Source organism: Centroberyx gerrardi, chromosome 19 (assembly GCF_048128805.1).
Source record: "Centroberyx gerrardi isolate f3 chromosome 19, fCenGer3.hap1.cur.20231027, whole genome shotgun sequence".
Classification (NCBI taxonomy): Eukaryota; Metazoa; Chordata; class Actinopteri; order Beryciformes; family Berycidae; genus Centroberyx; species Centroberyx gerrardi.
The window spans coordinates 18,504,610-18,519,609 of record NC_136015.1 but is presented as its reverse complement, the minus strand read 5'-3'; the positions used below and the strand labels follow the sequence as shown (position 1 = coordinate 18,519,609).

Sequence of the window (15,000 nt, the reverse complement as noted above, 5' to 3'; positions counted from 1 at the left end):
GAAATCCACACACTTCACCTCCCATTTTCCTGTTCATCCATTTCTATAATTGCGCTGCACACTTCTGCATTAGGACTGCACTGTCCTTTACCTCTCCTTACCGCCGCCGCCGTGCGCAGAGTGCAGCCACATGAGTGCACTTATCTCACTCACTATCAGCTGCCACACACACTGCACACTTCACTCTGGTGGGAAATATGCCTTGTCCTCTCCTCTTCCCTCCCCCTTTTCTCTCCCCTCTCCTCTCCTCTTCCCTCCCCCTTTTCTCTCCCCTCTCCTCTCCTCTTCCCTCCCCCTTTTCTCTCCTCTCTCCTCTTTTCCTCTCCCCTTGTCTCTTCACTAATTCTGTTTCTTCTACCTTGCCTTTTTCATCTCTCCTCTTCTCTCTCTATTATTCTTTCCTCATCCTTCCTCTCTTTTCCTGTCCTCCTCCTTTCCTTTCCTTTCCTTTCCTGTCCTCTCCCCTCCTCTCCTCTTTTCCTCTCCTCTCCTCTTTCTTCTACTCCCCTTGTCTCCTCTAATTCTCTTTCTTCTAGCTTGCCTTTTTCATCACTCCTCTTCTCTATTATTGTTTCCCCGCCCTTCCTTTCTTTCCCAGTCCTCCTCCTTTCCCTTTCCTCTTCCCTCCCTCTTCTCTCTCCTCTCCTCTTTTCCTCTCCTCTTTCTTCTACTCTCCTCTTCTCTCTCCTCTATTATTCTTTCCTCGTCCTTCTTCTTTTCCTGTCCTCCTTTCCTTTCCTGTCCTCTCCCCTCCTCTTCCCTCCCCTCCCTTCCTCTCCTCCCCTCCTCTCTCCTCCTTTCCTCTTTTCCTCTCCTCTCCTCTTTTCCTCTCCTCTCCTCTTTCTTCTACTCCCCTTGTCTCCTCTAATTCTCTTTCTTCTACCTTGCCTTTTTCATCTCTCCTCTTCTCTCTCCTCTACTATTCTTTCCTCGCCCTTCCTCTCTTTTCCTGTCCTCCTCCTTTCCTTTCCTTTCCTGTCCTCTCCCCTCCTCTTCCCCCCCCCCCCTTCCTCTCCTCCCCTCCTCTCTCCTCCTCTCCTCTTTTCCTCTCCTCTCCTCTTTCTTCTACTCCCCTTGTCTCCTCTAATTCTCTTTCTTCTAGCTTGCCTTTTTCATCTCTCCTCTTCTCTATTATTGTTTCCTCGCCCTTCCTTTCTTTCCCTGTCCTCCTCCTTTCCCTTTCCTCTTCCCTCCCTCTTCTCTCTCCTTTCCTCTCCTCTTTTCCTCTCCTCTTTCTTCTACTCTCCCCTTATCTCTCCTCTAATTCTCTTTCTTCTACCTTGCCTTTTTCATCTCTCCTCTTCTCTCTCCTCTACTATTCTTTCCTCGCTCTTCCTCTCTTTTCCTGTCCTCCTCCTTTCCTTTCCTTTCCTTTCCTGTCCTCTCTCCTCCCCTCCTCCCCTCTCCTCTCCTCTTTTCCTCTCCTCTCCGGTTTCTTCTACTCTCCCCTCGAGGAAAGAAGAATAAAGAAAAGGAGAGAGGAGAGGAGAGATGGGAAAGGGAAGGAAGGAGAAAGAGCTCATTCTCTTTCTCCTTCCTTCCCTTTCCCATCTCTCCTCTCCTCTCTCCTTTTCTTTATTCTTCTTTCCTCTCCCTTCCTTTCTTTACCTGTCCTCCTCCTTTCCTTCTCCCTCTCCTCTCTCCTCCCCTCCCCTCCTCTCCTCTCCTCTCCCCTCCTCTCCTCTCCTCTCCTCCCCTCCCCTCCTCTCCTCTCCTCTCCTCTCCTCCCCTCTCCTCTCCTCTCCACTCCCTCTGTTCTTTCTCTGTTTGTCTGACTCACTTCATTTCATCGACTCACCAGCTAAGGAAGCCGCGTAGAGGGAGAGAATTTATGGGCTTTGGTCTTTGCATGAGAAAGCAATCCTCAATAGAGGTCAACAGTGTGTGTGTGTGTGTGTGTGTGTGTGTGTGTGTGTGTGTGTGTGTGTGTGTGTGTGTGTGTGCGTCTGTATGCGTGGGATTACTTGTTTGTGTGTGTTTGTGTATCTGTATGCATGGGATTGTTTGTGTGTCTGTATATATCTGTATGCGTGGGATTGTTTGTGTGTGTGTGTGTGTGTGTGTGTGTGTGTGTGTGTGTGTTTGTGGAGGAGACAGCAACAGAGCCTGAGGGCCAGTTCGGGTTTAGCTGACACCTTTATGACCTGGGAGTGACACGGCCGTCATTACATCAAACTCCCACCAGAAACACACACCCCCACATACACACACACACACACACCCACACACACACACACACACACACACACACACGCACACACACACACCAGCTGTTCCCTCTACCTCTCCTCTCATCCCTCCATCCCTCTGCCACTCCTTTGCCAAAGGTCACATTCAGCTTCTCTACCTCTCTCCTTTCATCTTTTTATATCTATTTATCCACTTTCTTCTGTCTTTTGATCTTTTTTTAATTCCCTCATCCCTTTTTTATCATTCCTCCTGCGCGCCTCCACTGAGTAATTAAATCTCTCCCACTGAAGAATCCATTTTTGATAGAGGTGTGTCAACAGGTACAACTCACAATGGTCGGAGCTATGTGTGTTGCTGTGCACACAAGCCTTAAGTTCACTTCTAAAAGCTTGACTGCATTATGTCAACCAGGCCCAATTGAGTATTTTCTTTGGTTTACAGCCTCATAAAAGATAAAGACACTTAAAAAAAATTGAATAAATAGAAACAAATCCAAGACAAATCAAAGAGAAATCTATTAAATGTGATTCAAAAAATCTTTTTGTGCGTGTTTGAATTCTCGTGGTTCAAAAGTCTCAAAGCAGAGGGAATAAATGTTCTTTTCTGGTGTCTGTAAATGCAAACTGCCTCTTTGCATGTCTACAGTTTAGTCCCAGCTCTTACTTTTATTACTGTTATTTTCACAGTTTGTTAGGCTCTCTGTGATATGCTCTCCAGCAAACAGCTGTTAGTTTGTTTGCTTTGAATTCACTTGTATATTTCTATCAGTACGAGTCGTCTTTATATTGTATTCCTCACTATCTGTGTCTATATGCTGCATGCCTGCATATCGACTGTATATTATACTGTATGTTTAAACTTTCTTCTGTATATCTTCTGTGTATAGATGATGTTTGAGCTTAAACTGTGTAGCTATGTGCCAAGCAGCATGTACGCATGTCTAGATTATGTTTGAGCTCATATCTGTAGTTTCCACAATGAATAATCGTCAAATATTGGCAACATTGACACATTTCGTTTCATTTAGAATGTCTGCTGTTGTTGAAAATAGTCAAGATGTTCATATGAGATGCAAAAAGTTCAGCAGAATAGATGTGTTCCTCAAATCATTGAGACTAATAATTAAAGCTACAATACAACAATACCAATATCCTACCCCTGCCCTCCTCCCCCTCCCCCCTCAGTTGAGCAGGTTCACGTCTTGTCAGTCATCTTGATGAGCTGTTTACTTTGTAACGGTATCTAGCCCGAGGCTGATGTAACCGGCATCCATAAAGCCTCCACAGGCGGTAAAAGAAGCAAATGCAGCAGCAGAAAATGTCGGCAGTGTGCAGTAAAAAACAAACAAACAACAAAACAATGCCAGTGTTCTCTCATGTCTTTCAACGGGCCTTGTCTGATGCACATTTAGCTTCACTGTACTTTGCTTTCTCACCGTTTCGCACCATTGTTGTTATTGTTGTGACTTCCTCGCTCGGTGGCCGCTAGTCTCACCACTGGTCGCTTTTATATGACGCACCCACATCAAATGATGTACGCCCCAAAACATCCCAAACATCAAAGAACGGCACAGACAGACCTATTTATTTATTGTTGTTTTAATATGAAAACAGCTGAATATGGCAGCTTTAATAATCCTGATTGTAATATACAGCAAACCAATCAGGATTTAGCTATAAGTGTGTGTATGTAAAGGATACGTCCGAGCTTCCCTCTCTGTTGCTGTGTGTGTCTCAGGCAGCCTGTGTGCCGGTGATGCTGAGTAACGGCTGGGAGCTGCCTTTCTCCGAGATCATCGACTGGAACACAGCCGCAGTCATCGGCGATGAGAGGCTCCTGCTGCAGGTAACGGCCCGTAGACGCACACACACACACACACACACACACACAGACACACACAAACCACATGCTCTGTATATCACCTGGAAATTGCAGCAGATAGAGTAGCAGCAATAGCAGCAATCTCCAAACCTGAAATGAAACCTATCGTCCTTGACGGTCGATATAATACACTGTACACACACTCTTTGTCTGTCGGTTCCATCCAAGATCCTGTGTCATGTGTCTACATCGGTGGTTCTCAACCTTTTTAGCGCACACAACACAACACACACACAACAAAATTCTGGCAGCACACCAAATCCTTGATAGCTTGAAAATTTCACACAAAGCCTCACGTTGTCATATCAGAGGGCAAGTAAACAGAACAAGCAAATGGATTTGGCTGGAATTGCTTGAACTTGGTGGGAGGGAAAGTAATTATATGCCCATTAAATCTTAATTTGAATGAAGTCTGTAATAATATTGTTTGACATTGAGTTTTATAACATAGGAGCTCCCTCTCAGCTACAGGCAACACCAACGTGCCTGGCCCCACTGGATCCATCTATGGATATTTTACACAGTCTCAATATGGTGGGCTAGGATGCACACAGCATGCATGTAATATGTTTTTCTCCAATATGTTTTTCTAAATGGGAAGTGTTTTCTACCCATATTAACCAGATTTGGGAAATACATTACTCCTCCGCTGGTAAATGTGCACCATTAGCAGGATATGGACATATTTACCAAAGAGTTGATAATATGTGTACATATGCCATTACCCTCCCTTTACTGTAATAAATGCACTCACAAATGGACTGAACTACACTGCTCTTTGGATAAAAGCATAAAAACATCAACCAAATGGCTGCTACAGTATTCTAGCTACTGTTCCAACTAATACTATTTAGTGACTGGTAGTTGCTGTTGCTGTTATTGCTTGTAAATCCCTTCCAGTGTGCTCCTTTCACCAGAATAACATCCCATTTTCTATCTACGTGCTATGTAGCAGGGTTTTTTTTTCTCTGGGATTCTGATTTTTTTTTTAAAATATGTTGTTTTGACCCCCAAGCTAAGGAATAGTCTAGGCTAACCCAACAAACATGCATTATCTTTTTCAGCCTTCAGTACACCGCAGGGACTTAGAGAGGCTTCCACACCGTAACATGCTGAATGAGAATTTTCTTGAGTATAACTTTGGGACCAATTTTAATCTTCCTGCGACCGAGTTTCGGGTCCCAACCCAGTCGTTGAAAACCATTGCAGTGCTGTGTGCTGACTGACTGTTGTTGTCTGTGGTTTGCAGATCCCGTCCACAGTGCGCTCCATCCACCAGGATAAGATCCTGTCCCTCAGACAGCAGACTCAGTTCCTCTGGGAGGCCTACTTCTCCTCTGTGGAAAAGATAGTGCTGACCACTCTGGAGGTGAGGAGCTAGGACACACACACACACACACAGCTCCCACCCCCTTTTGCCTCTTTGCCTTCCTCTCCCCTACTCCTCCATCATCAATCTTTCTCTCAGAGGGCTGCAATGTCACGCCAGCCTCTCTGCAATCTTCGCTCCATTCGCAGGCCTCTGTTTGGTGCAACGCTAGGAGCAAAAAAGAACGGGTCTCATTACGGGGAGCAAGGGAATGGGTTTCCACACATGCTCAGGGACAATTTTCTACAAGCTGCTCCTTTCTCGTTTTATTCTAAATGGGTAAAATATGCGATTGCATGTGAGTTGTGCCCCCACTTATGTTCCCCTATGACACTGAATCCCCATTTAGATGTATTATTATAGGTGTTTTAATAGTATAGTTTTGAAATAATAATAACTAGTAGTAGTCGTAATAGCAGCAGTAGTAGAGGTAGTAGTAGTTGTAGCGTTGATGGTAGTAGTAGTAGTAGCAGTAGTATTAGTAATAGTAGTAGTACCTTTGGGTCACAACCCCATTTCTACCACTGATCTTATATTGTTACGTGCATCCACCTTGTTAACAATAACCCAGTTTAGGGAATCTGTGAAGGAAAAAACAATTTACCCATCCATTCCCCATCCCTCATTATTCAATTGAAACAAGTTGTTTATAGATGCGGGGCTAACAGCTGGGCTTACAGCCAGCCTCATGCTATGGTTACTAATGTCTTCCTCCTGCCTGTCCTCTCACATACTATCCCATCACACCTATGTCTCTATAGCCTCGGAGCAAGACTGCCTTCATTGCTACAATCTCATTTATAACCTCCCAAATCTGACATCTGCCCTTTACCTGTCCACATAGACATGGGCACACACACACACACACACACAAACATGGCACACATAATCTGTTGTGGCTTCAGTATCTAGAGTCTGTCTGATTTTAGCTAGCTCTAACATCTATTGCACATTTGTTATCTCTAGTCTGTCTCACCATGGGCTGTCACACACATACGCACACACAAACACACTCACACACACTCAGGAACACATCTCCATATGTCAAGGTGTGTCAGCCCGGATACACATGGTGCCACCCAGGCATAACCTTGCTGACATGTTGTCACTCCGCACTAGAGAGCAAGGTGACACAGTGAAAACCTGTGACTCAATGTGTGAGCGTGTTTGTGTGTGTGTGTGTGTGTGTGTGCGTGCGTGCACGTTAGGGAAGGGCTAAACGCTTAATCCTGACTGACTGTCCTGTAGAAGGAGCGAGGGAGGGGCAGAGGAAGAGAGGAGGACAGAGGGAGGAAGGGTGAAGAGGAGAAGGGGTGACATATGTAAATGGTGTTGCCGTGGCAGCCCCCGAGATAACGAGCGACATGGTTTATTCATCCTGTCGAGCCTGCGCTCGCACCACTGCAGATCTGGGACGATACACGCACACACACACGCACACTCACACACCGATATCTTGACAGATTGAATCTCCTCACACACATTCACAAACGCACTTGCCGGTTTTATTGACTTCCTACATGCTCTCAAATAGTGTGTGTGTGCATGTATGTGTGTGTGTGTGTGTGTGGCAGTGGGGGGTTAGTAGTTGGAGAGGATAAGCTAGCAGGAAACACAAGTTCAACCTATCATGTGGTGTTTCCTGTCAGGAAGTGGACACGTTTCAACCAATCACAAGGTCAATATAGCTGGATGCGCGGTGCCGGCACACCTATTAAAGTCACCTATTAAAGCCGCCTCACTGTGTGTTTCCAGAGAAGCAGGATTTATCTATCATGCTCTAATTGGTTGATTGTGGCTGTTCTGAGGTGAGATTGAGTCGTCCATCATGTCCGACTGAGAGCTGCCGACGGGGGAGGAGCTCCAGCCAAGCGAGCAAAATTGCCCCTCATAAGGTGTAAGGGCTGCAGGTTTTAAGGTGGCAGGCAGTGTTTTTATAGAGAAGTTAACTGATTCCAAGTTAATCTGTTCGGCTGAGGCAAATGGTTATCGACTGCCCTGGGGATATAGCTGGAGAAAGGGAGAAAAAAACACTCTTAACACACTCACACAGTCCTGTTTTTTTTTTTTTTTTTTTTTTTCTCACATCCCCCGCCCCCCCACCCCCCCCCCTCGATGAATTTTTATGTTGCTTTGTCAATATTATTACAGTAAGGCCCCTCCAGCTATATTATTAACTTCTCACGATGAGAGCGGCCGTCTACCACTCGCTAGCTCGCCCAACGCCCACTGCTGCAAATCACCTGACCTCTCTCTCTCTCTCTCTCTCTCTCTCTCTCTCTTTCCGTCTTTCTCCCTCGCTCTCTCGCTCTATATATCCGTCGTTTGCGTTACCAAGCCAACGGCCAAGTCACCCCTCGCCACCTCGCGACTCAATAGCGGCCATAAAACACGGCCGCAAACCTGTGTCTGTTTTACTGAAGCAATTTAGCCTGGCTCAAGGGCACAGCAGCAATATCTCTTCCCTCCGCCCGCCCGCGCGCCCGCCTGTCCGGCTCGGAGGCCGGTCGCGCCCGCCTCCGAGCCGCGGCCGGGGGAAAATAGCGTCTATTCCTGTGTCTGGCCGTTTGACTGACTGCTCTATTTGGGCGCAGAAAGGATCGGGACAGGCTTGACTGACTGGTGCTTAGATACAGCTGATGACTTTGTCTGCGCGGACCGTGTGGCTCTGTCTGAGTGACTGACCGGCCCCGATGCCTTTGACTTCCTGATGTGTTTAAAGCGCCCGGCTGGGTTAAAAGAGCGTGGTTTAGTTTGTCTGAGGAGGAAATATTACACAATAACGTGGGTTTCTATCAGCGCTTCGGCTCTGCTTTGTGCTGCAGCGATTCACTCTTGACACGATCAATAACCGCTATTGAGGTGGCACAAAGCAAACATTTGGAAGCGCAACTAGCTTCTAACTTCCAGCTGGTGTCTGCCGGCTCACTTTTATTACTGTTTTCCACCTGCTGTAACTCACTGACTGGGTTTTGGATAATGCTCTGGCATTCAGAATTTCAAAAGCTTTATACAAAGTAAGAACATTCACTGTGTTGATATTCATTGACATTCATGACTGTCTGCTTTTTGGCTTTTTTTTTTTGTGAGAAAACTCATTTCACAGTGTGAAATGTTTTATAGGTATGATTACAAGGCTCATTGACCAAATCTTGAATATTTCATCCACCATAATCTGAAAGGCAAACATTTGTTCCTTTATCGTGTCGACACAAATGCATCTGATTTATATAATTCCTCGGAGATCTGGGCGAAATAGTATTTACAGATACTTTTTGTTGTTTGTTTTTGCCTACTTAGGCGTCGTGTTTGGCACAATGGGTAGCAGAAAGTTTAGATAATCACAGGAAAGTACTAAAAGCTCCTACTTTTCTGTGATTGACAACCTACCACACTACAATATCTGAATTGTCCTGTGTGGGTGGCAGGGAGGCCTAGTGTTAGAGAGGCTGTGCTGTAATTGGAAGGACACAGTTTTGATCCCAGCAACAGCCAATGTGTGTCCATCAACAGCTTTGAGTCCTGTTAAAGTGACACTGAGAGACCGAAAGACAAAGAGCCCCTACCTGCTCAGACATTGTAAGTTGCTATAAGAGCTAAATGCCTAAATCAGGCTTCCTACAGAAGTCTGGAAAAGTATGGAAAATTAATTTGTTCATTTCCAGGCCTTGAAAGGTTTGGGAAATGCATGAAAAAGTATTATTATTTAGCCCCAATACACATATAACTAAACATTTTATGTAATTGTGATATTTGTGTTCCTGAAGACTAATCTTCAGTTACAGAGGGGTTTGGCCTGGTTGACAGTCATATTGCACATATTCAGTTGCCTACTGTATTGCCACTGTTTCTGAACATCCTATTCATCGCTGAACAAGACCTTCATTTTCAGTCAGGAAGTTGTGGTCAGGAAGAAGTACAGCATTGTAAAATAGAAACCACGTCGGAGCCCTGCTGAATGTAAATGTGAAATGCACCCGGCCTTTCATGCAGGTTAAACAAAAGAGTTATTTGCAAAAGGTATTTGACCCAGGCAGCGTTCCGTCTAATCCCTGTTTGTTGCTGTGTGCAGATCATCCAGGACCGCGTGCTGGAGCACGGCTCCCGGAGCAGCCTGATGTGGAACAGTCACCCTGGGGGACTGTTCGCCCTGCCGCAGTACTCCGGATACCTGGGAGACTTCCCCTTCTACTACGCCACACTGGGTCAGTAACACACACACACACACACACACACACAGTACCCACTTAGGACACTTTAGAGGCATAGTGTACGAAGTGCGGTTACATAACTCCAATCACGCTTCGACGCACCTGCGCAGTCTTGAACCTATCCATAAAGGTCGGTCTAAAACTCATCTCTAAAGATTTCCTCCTCATCCATCACTCCGCAGCCAAATATTTTGTCACAATCTTCGTACAAGAAAAGACTTTCCACAGTTTCCCCAGCTGCGGACCTCGTCTCAGCAGCAGAAATATAGCCTTCACCCTTGATCTACTGCCCTCCTCGAATGGCTGTGTCTAGCAGCAAGTGGAGTGGAGGAATGGGCCTTTGACGGATGTTTGTATTAGTCTTGCTGACACGCCAGCCCGTCCATCACTGGTTTTGAGTCAGCGTTGCTTCTGCTGCCGCGGCGAGGCCAATTCCTCCCGCTACGGTTCAGCGGCGCCGACTTCGCCCCGCCACATATCTGTGACCCGGCCGGGAGCCTCTCCATCCCTCTCCTCCTCACTCCATCATCATCCAGCAGCGCCGGGCCGCTGGAAACACAAACGCAAACACGGACAACACACAGGGAGAAGTACGCACACGCACACACAAACTCAGTTGATGGAGCACCCGGGGTGGAGAGCTGATATTAAAATGGATGGGCACGGTGACAGGCATGGATTACCCTGCCGCGAAGTTTATTTGTTTGTCAAAGAGGCAGCAATTAAACACGGAAAGGGGTTTTTAAGAGACAAGGTGGCTTGTCGCTGCTGGGTAAACGAGTAAAATCAAAGAGGGGGGAGTTTGTTTCCGAGTCACACTTCAGGTTGAGTCCGCTCGTTGTTCTCCGAGAGCCAGTAACAAGACACACACACACACACGCATGCACATAAACACACAAATCCACACAGCGGCAGCAGAATGTGTTTTTGTTGCTTTAGTAAAATGGCCGTTTGATTGGCGTTGTTATTGTGGGTATTAAGTGGCCTCGAATAGCCAGATCAATGCTGTAACAGCCTGTTATGTGGCCATAATCAGTTAGCTGGTGGCATTAGCGGGCACAGGACTTATTGGTGAGATTGATTGTTGATGTATTGATATGGGATGTGATAATAACCGCCACAGACCATCAGACACTTCTCTATTCAGGCAGCATGCACATCCAGACATCAAACCTGCTGTGTGACAGTAATGCCTGTCTAGATTCTTTTAATATTTCATGAAGAACTCTTTATGAGCTTGTTATGTATTTACACCCTAGGAATGTTTAAAAAGTATACCGACTCTTTACTCTTCACTTTCTCATTCGAATACTCAAGCTGCCAGTTAAAAAGGATGATTTGCCAGATTTTTAAAATGGCATATATTACGCTCCTCACCATGAAAGTAGCTCAATGGCGAAAGGAGACTCTTAACTAATGCGGCCTAATGCTATCTTCTCTGTCATGCTTTGTTGGTTCGGATTAGATTAGATTTAAATTAGGAAAACTTGAACGTCCTCTGTGATCCGTCTTGCTCAATATCTTATTTCCTGCTCATTTTCAGCCTCGATTACTTTGTTCCAACATCAAGTCAGACTGCATTTAAAGTCACAGCAGCAGCTAGTTGTCTGTTCATTACGTTCCAGATACAGCTGAAGGGTTTCATTCCGAAATGAGATATTCAGTTATCAAGTGTATTTTGGAAATACATTGAAGTTATTGAATATTTTAAAACTGAAATACTGACATTGCTGACGGTGAAATGATCTATATTTTTGAACTTCTGACGGATTAGTTTTAAGTAACATCTCTTTCTAAAATTATATTTGAGGCATTTGGGAATTAAACCCTTCAGTTGTCGACTGGCATTATCCTCTTCAAAGACCTTCGAGCTACATTGGCGGCTGACAGTCGGCTCCTTGTGTTCCAGACAGGATTCTTGTGTGGATTTTTTAAATTTTTTTTATTGTGACCGTGTGTGTCTGTTATGTTTCAGGTATCAAGCCCTACCCCAAGTTCACTGCAGTCATCCACGCTGTCTCCCCTCTGGTGTCCCAGTCCCAGCCCATACTTAAGCTCCTGGTGGCTGTGGCCAAGTCGCAGTACTGTGCACAGGTAAGGATCTGTGTGTGTGTGTGTGTGTGTGTGTGTGTGTGTTACATGTCTCTACTACAGCTCGTAAGGATCTGTGTGTGTGTGTGTGTGTGTGTGTGTGTGTGTGTTACATGTCTGCACTACAGCTTGTTCAATCGGCAGAATCCTCCACAGATCTCCAGACTGCGCTGCACTGTGCGGATCGTATGGCTGCTTTACAATAGCGTTTTCCAGCCGCGGAAACAACACCCGCGCTCCATCCCAGCGTGTGTAAACTCCAGCGGATTGAATTAGAGCGGCAGTTTGTAGCGGTGCTACATCTGTCTCCATGGCAGCAGAACCCCCTTCAGCACAGCTGGAGACGGCGGGTATTGATTCCCCTGCTCGCTCCTTACCAGCGCGGGAAATGAAATGGAATTTGCTCCCCGATGGCTGCTTCTGTGTGTGTGTGTGTGTGTGTGTGTGTGTGTGTGTGTGTGTGTGGGTCTTTGTTTGTTTGTTTGTTTGTTTGTTTGTTTGTTTGTTTGGCCGCCAGAGTGTATGAGTAAGTCAGTGTGTGTTTTGTGTAGGAGGGATGCATTGCCGTGTGTGTGCCATGTGTGAATGTGCATCTGTATGATTGTGTATGGGTAGGGTGTGTGTCTGACTACAGTGTGTGTGTGTGTGTGTGTGTGTGTTCGTTTGGACAGTGGGATATATGAGTGTGTGTGTATTTTGGGTAGGCGGGATGATTGTACACGTGTGAGTTGTTGTTGTGAGTGGGGTGTATGTGTGTGTGTATGTGTGTGTGTATTTATATGTGTGTTTGTACACGCCTGTTTCTGTGCGTGTGTGTGTGTGTGTGTGTGTGTGTGTGTATACATGTGTACTGTTTGCGTATTCCTCTGTGCAGCACAACCCCGCATCACGTTGCATTATCAGACTTCAAAATGGAGGGGGGATGGGGTGTGTGTGTGTGTGTGTGTGTGTGTTGGAGGGGGTCGAGTGAGTAAACTGTTCCCTCTTGATTTTTTTTTATGGAGGCGCCTTTGTATTTCGAGCTCTCTGGGCTCCGCATGCAGAGTGGAGAGCCAGGTACACAGCTGGGGTTTTGCTTCGACTCTTCGACTCTCGGAGTGGAAGAGGAAGGGATATAAATAAATGAATGGAAGGGAGAGAATGAAAGAGCTAAGAGGGTGGAGGAGAGAAAATTGGACGCGAGAAAGCTTTTGAGAAGGCTCTGGCGCATTCTGACATGGTGGACCTCCTGCTGCGTCTCTGTGTGTGTGTGTGTGTGTGTGTGTGTGTGTGTGTGTGTGTGTGTGTGTGTGCGTGTGTGTGCGTGTATTTTGAGAGAAGCATTTCCTCCATTGTCCAATACTTTCTTCTCCCTTCTCCTCCATTCATACACACCCACATCTACGCATACACATATACACATATACACACAGACACACACACACACACACACACACACACGCACACACACTACCACCGTCAGCACCCTGAGAGGGCTGGTGAGCTGACAGAGGCACCATCTGTCTTTCTAATCAAACAGGAATAGAACCCTGTAAGAATGGATTAACGTGTCTCTCAGCCTTGTGTGTGTGTGTGTGTGTGTGTGTGTGTGTGTGTGCGCCTGAATGTGTGTGTGTATGCAGGAAGACGGAATGGAAATGCAGCCAGTGTATACCTATTGTCGTCTTACAGAGACATGCACCTGTGTTTCTCACCTGGATTCAGCCTCCATGATTGATGCTCATTTTCGTTTCAATTTGAATTTTACAAATTATGGAACAGATGTATTTCATCATCACCTCGACAAATGTAATATTTCAATCATCAGCCTAGATCACTCCGTACGGATCGCGCTTTACTCACATGGGAGCATCCAAACACAGACATCCGAACGGCTTCCAGCACACAGATTGGCAAGTCCAGTGATAGTTGTGTAGTCCTGATGGGAAACCGCTGCCTTTAATGACTGAATAATGCAAAACTTTATTGATCCCTGTGGGGAATTTCCTCTTGTTTGCCCCCTCCAGGGAAATCGGAGCACAAAATCAGCTACAGAAACAGCATAATGGAACTGGCAGGGATTCCCTGTCTTGCTCGAGGACACTTCAGCAGGGCGGATGTTAGCTGACAGGGGTTTGAACCCGGGTCGTCCGGTTAAAAGACGGTCTCTCTACTCACAATGCCACACTGAAATGTAAAGGAGCTTCTGTCTCTGTCATCGTTATCTTCAGTCAGCTGGAGAAAACACTACAAGAAATAGAGGAAGAGAAGGACAGACTGAAAAGAGAGAATGTAGCCTGTGTGTGTGTGTGTGTGTGTGTAAGGTCAGAGGCGAGTGTCGTGTGTAGTGTGTTCCTCGTCAAACATTCATGAGGTCTGCTGTCAGACTGGAGTGGATGGGCAAGGTTAACTCCGGGTGTAATTTACATGTCTGCTGATTCTGCTGAGTCCTCTCTATAAAACATGATTTGACTGGCCGGAGAACATCAGTCCTGCGTGTGTAACATGATCTGATTGGCCGCAGAAAAACAGTCTTCCGCGTAAAAACATCATCTGATTGGATATGCAAGTCATACATGTTGCACAGCGTGGTCATATTGGCTGCAAAGCGTGTTCAGCAACATGTTGTAATTGGATGTGGAGCTGGAGGCCTCCGTGTAACGATGTGATCTGATTGGTTACAAACCGGAGCTACATCTCGGAATTCTAGGAGCCATTCCGGAACCACCGAACCTGCGTAATTGGAACTATTTTATCGCCTCGGTTGCCCTTCTGGCTCTTTAACATTCAATCGGCCCCTAACAAGGTGGCATTTGCTGGCCGCGATGCCGCGTAAATGTCACATGTTCACTGGATTGATGCAGTAACAAGCTCAGAAGTGCACTGCGAGATGTTAGTGTGATTAGAGGAGAAGACGTTAAGAATCAAATTAGATGCAGCGTGAAAATGGGTACAGGTAATATAACAGTAATTCTTATGAAACCTTTTTTTTCCCCTCCTCTTTGTTTCTTTCTTTCTTTCTTTCTTTCTTTCTTTCTTTCTTTCTTTTCTTTCTTTTCTTCAGATCATTGTCCTGTGGAACTGTGACAAGCCTCTCCCTGCTAAGCACCGCTGGCCTGCCACCTCAGTGCCCGTCATCGTCATCGAGGGAGAGAATAAGGTGAGGCTGAACACACACACACACACACACATACACACACATTATCTTGCTCTCAAGTTACCACAGAGGATCACTATCATTCTTGACTTATGTAGCTCATCTGATACATATCCCAAAAC

The 15,000-nt window shown here is 45.9% G+C and overlaps 1 protein-coding gene across 1 annotated transcript in view; it reads left to right on the top strand.

Moving 5' to 3' along the window:
• Nucleotides 1-15,000, top strand: part of ext1b (exostosin glycosyltransferase 1b) — a 104,458-nt gene that overhangs the window by 74,144 nt on the left and 15,314 nt on the right. The window contains exons 3-7 of the mRNA XM_078290162.1: nucleotides 3,928-4,035; nucleotides 5,321-5,440; nucleotides 9,513-9,645; nucleotides 11,627-11,745; nucleotides 14,786-14,881. Coding sequence (XP_078146288.1) covers nucleotides 3,928-4,035; nucleotides 5,321-5,440; nucleotides 9,513-9,645; nucleotides 11,627-11,745; nucleotides 14,786-14,881 — 576 coding nt within the window. The remainder of the gene's footprint in view (nucleotides 1-3,927; nucleotides 4,036-5,320; nucleotides 5,441-9,512; nucleotides 9,646-11,626; nucleotides 11,746-14,785; nucleotides 14,882-15,000) is intronic.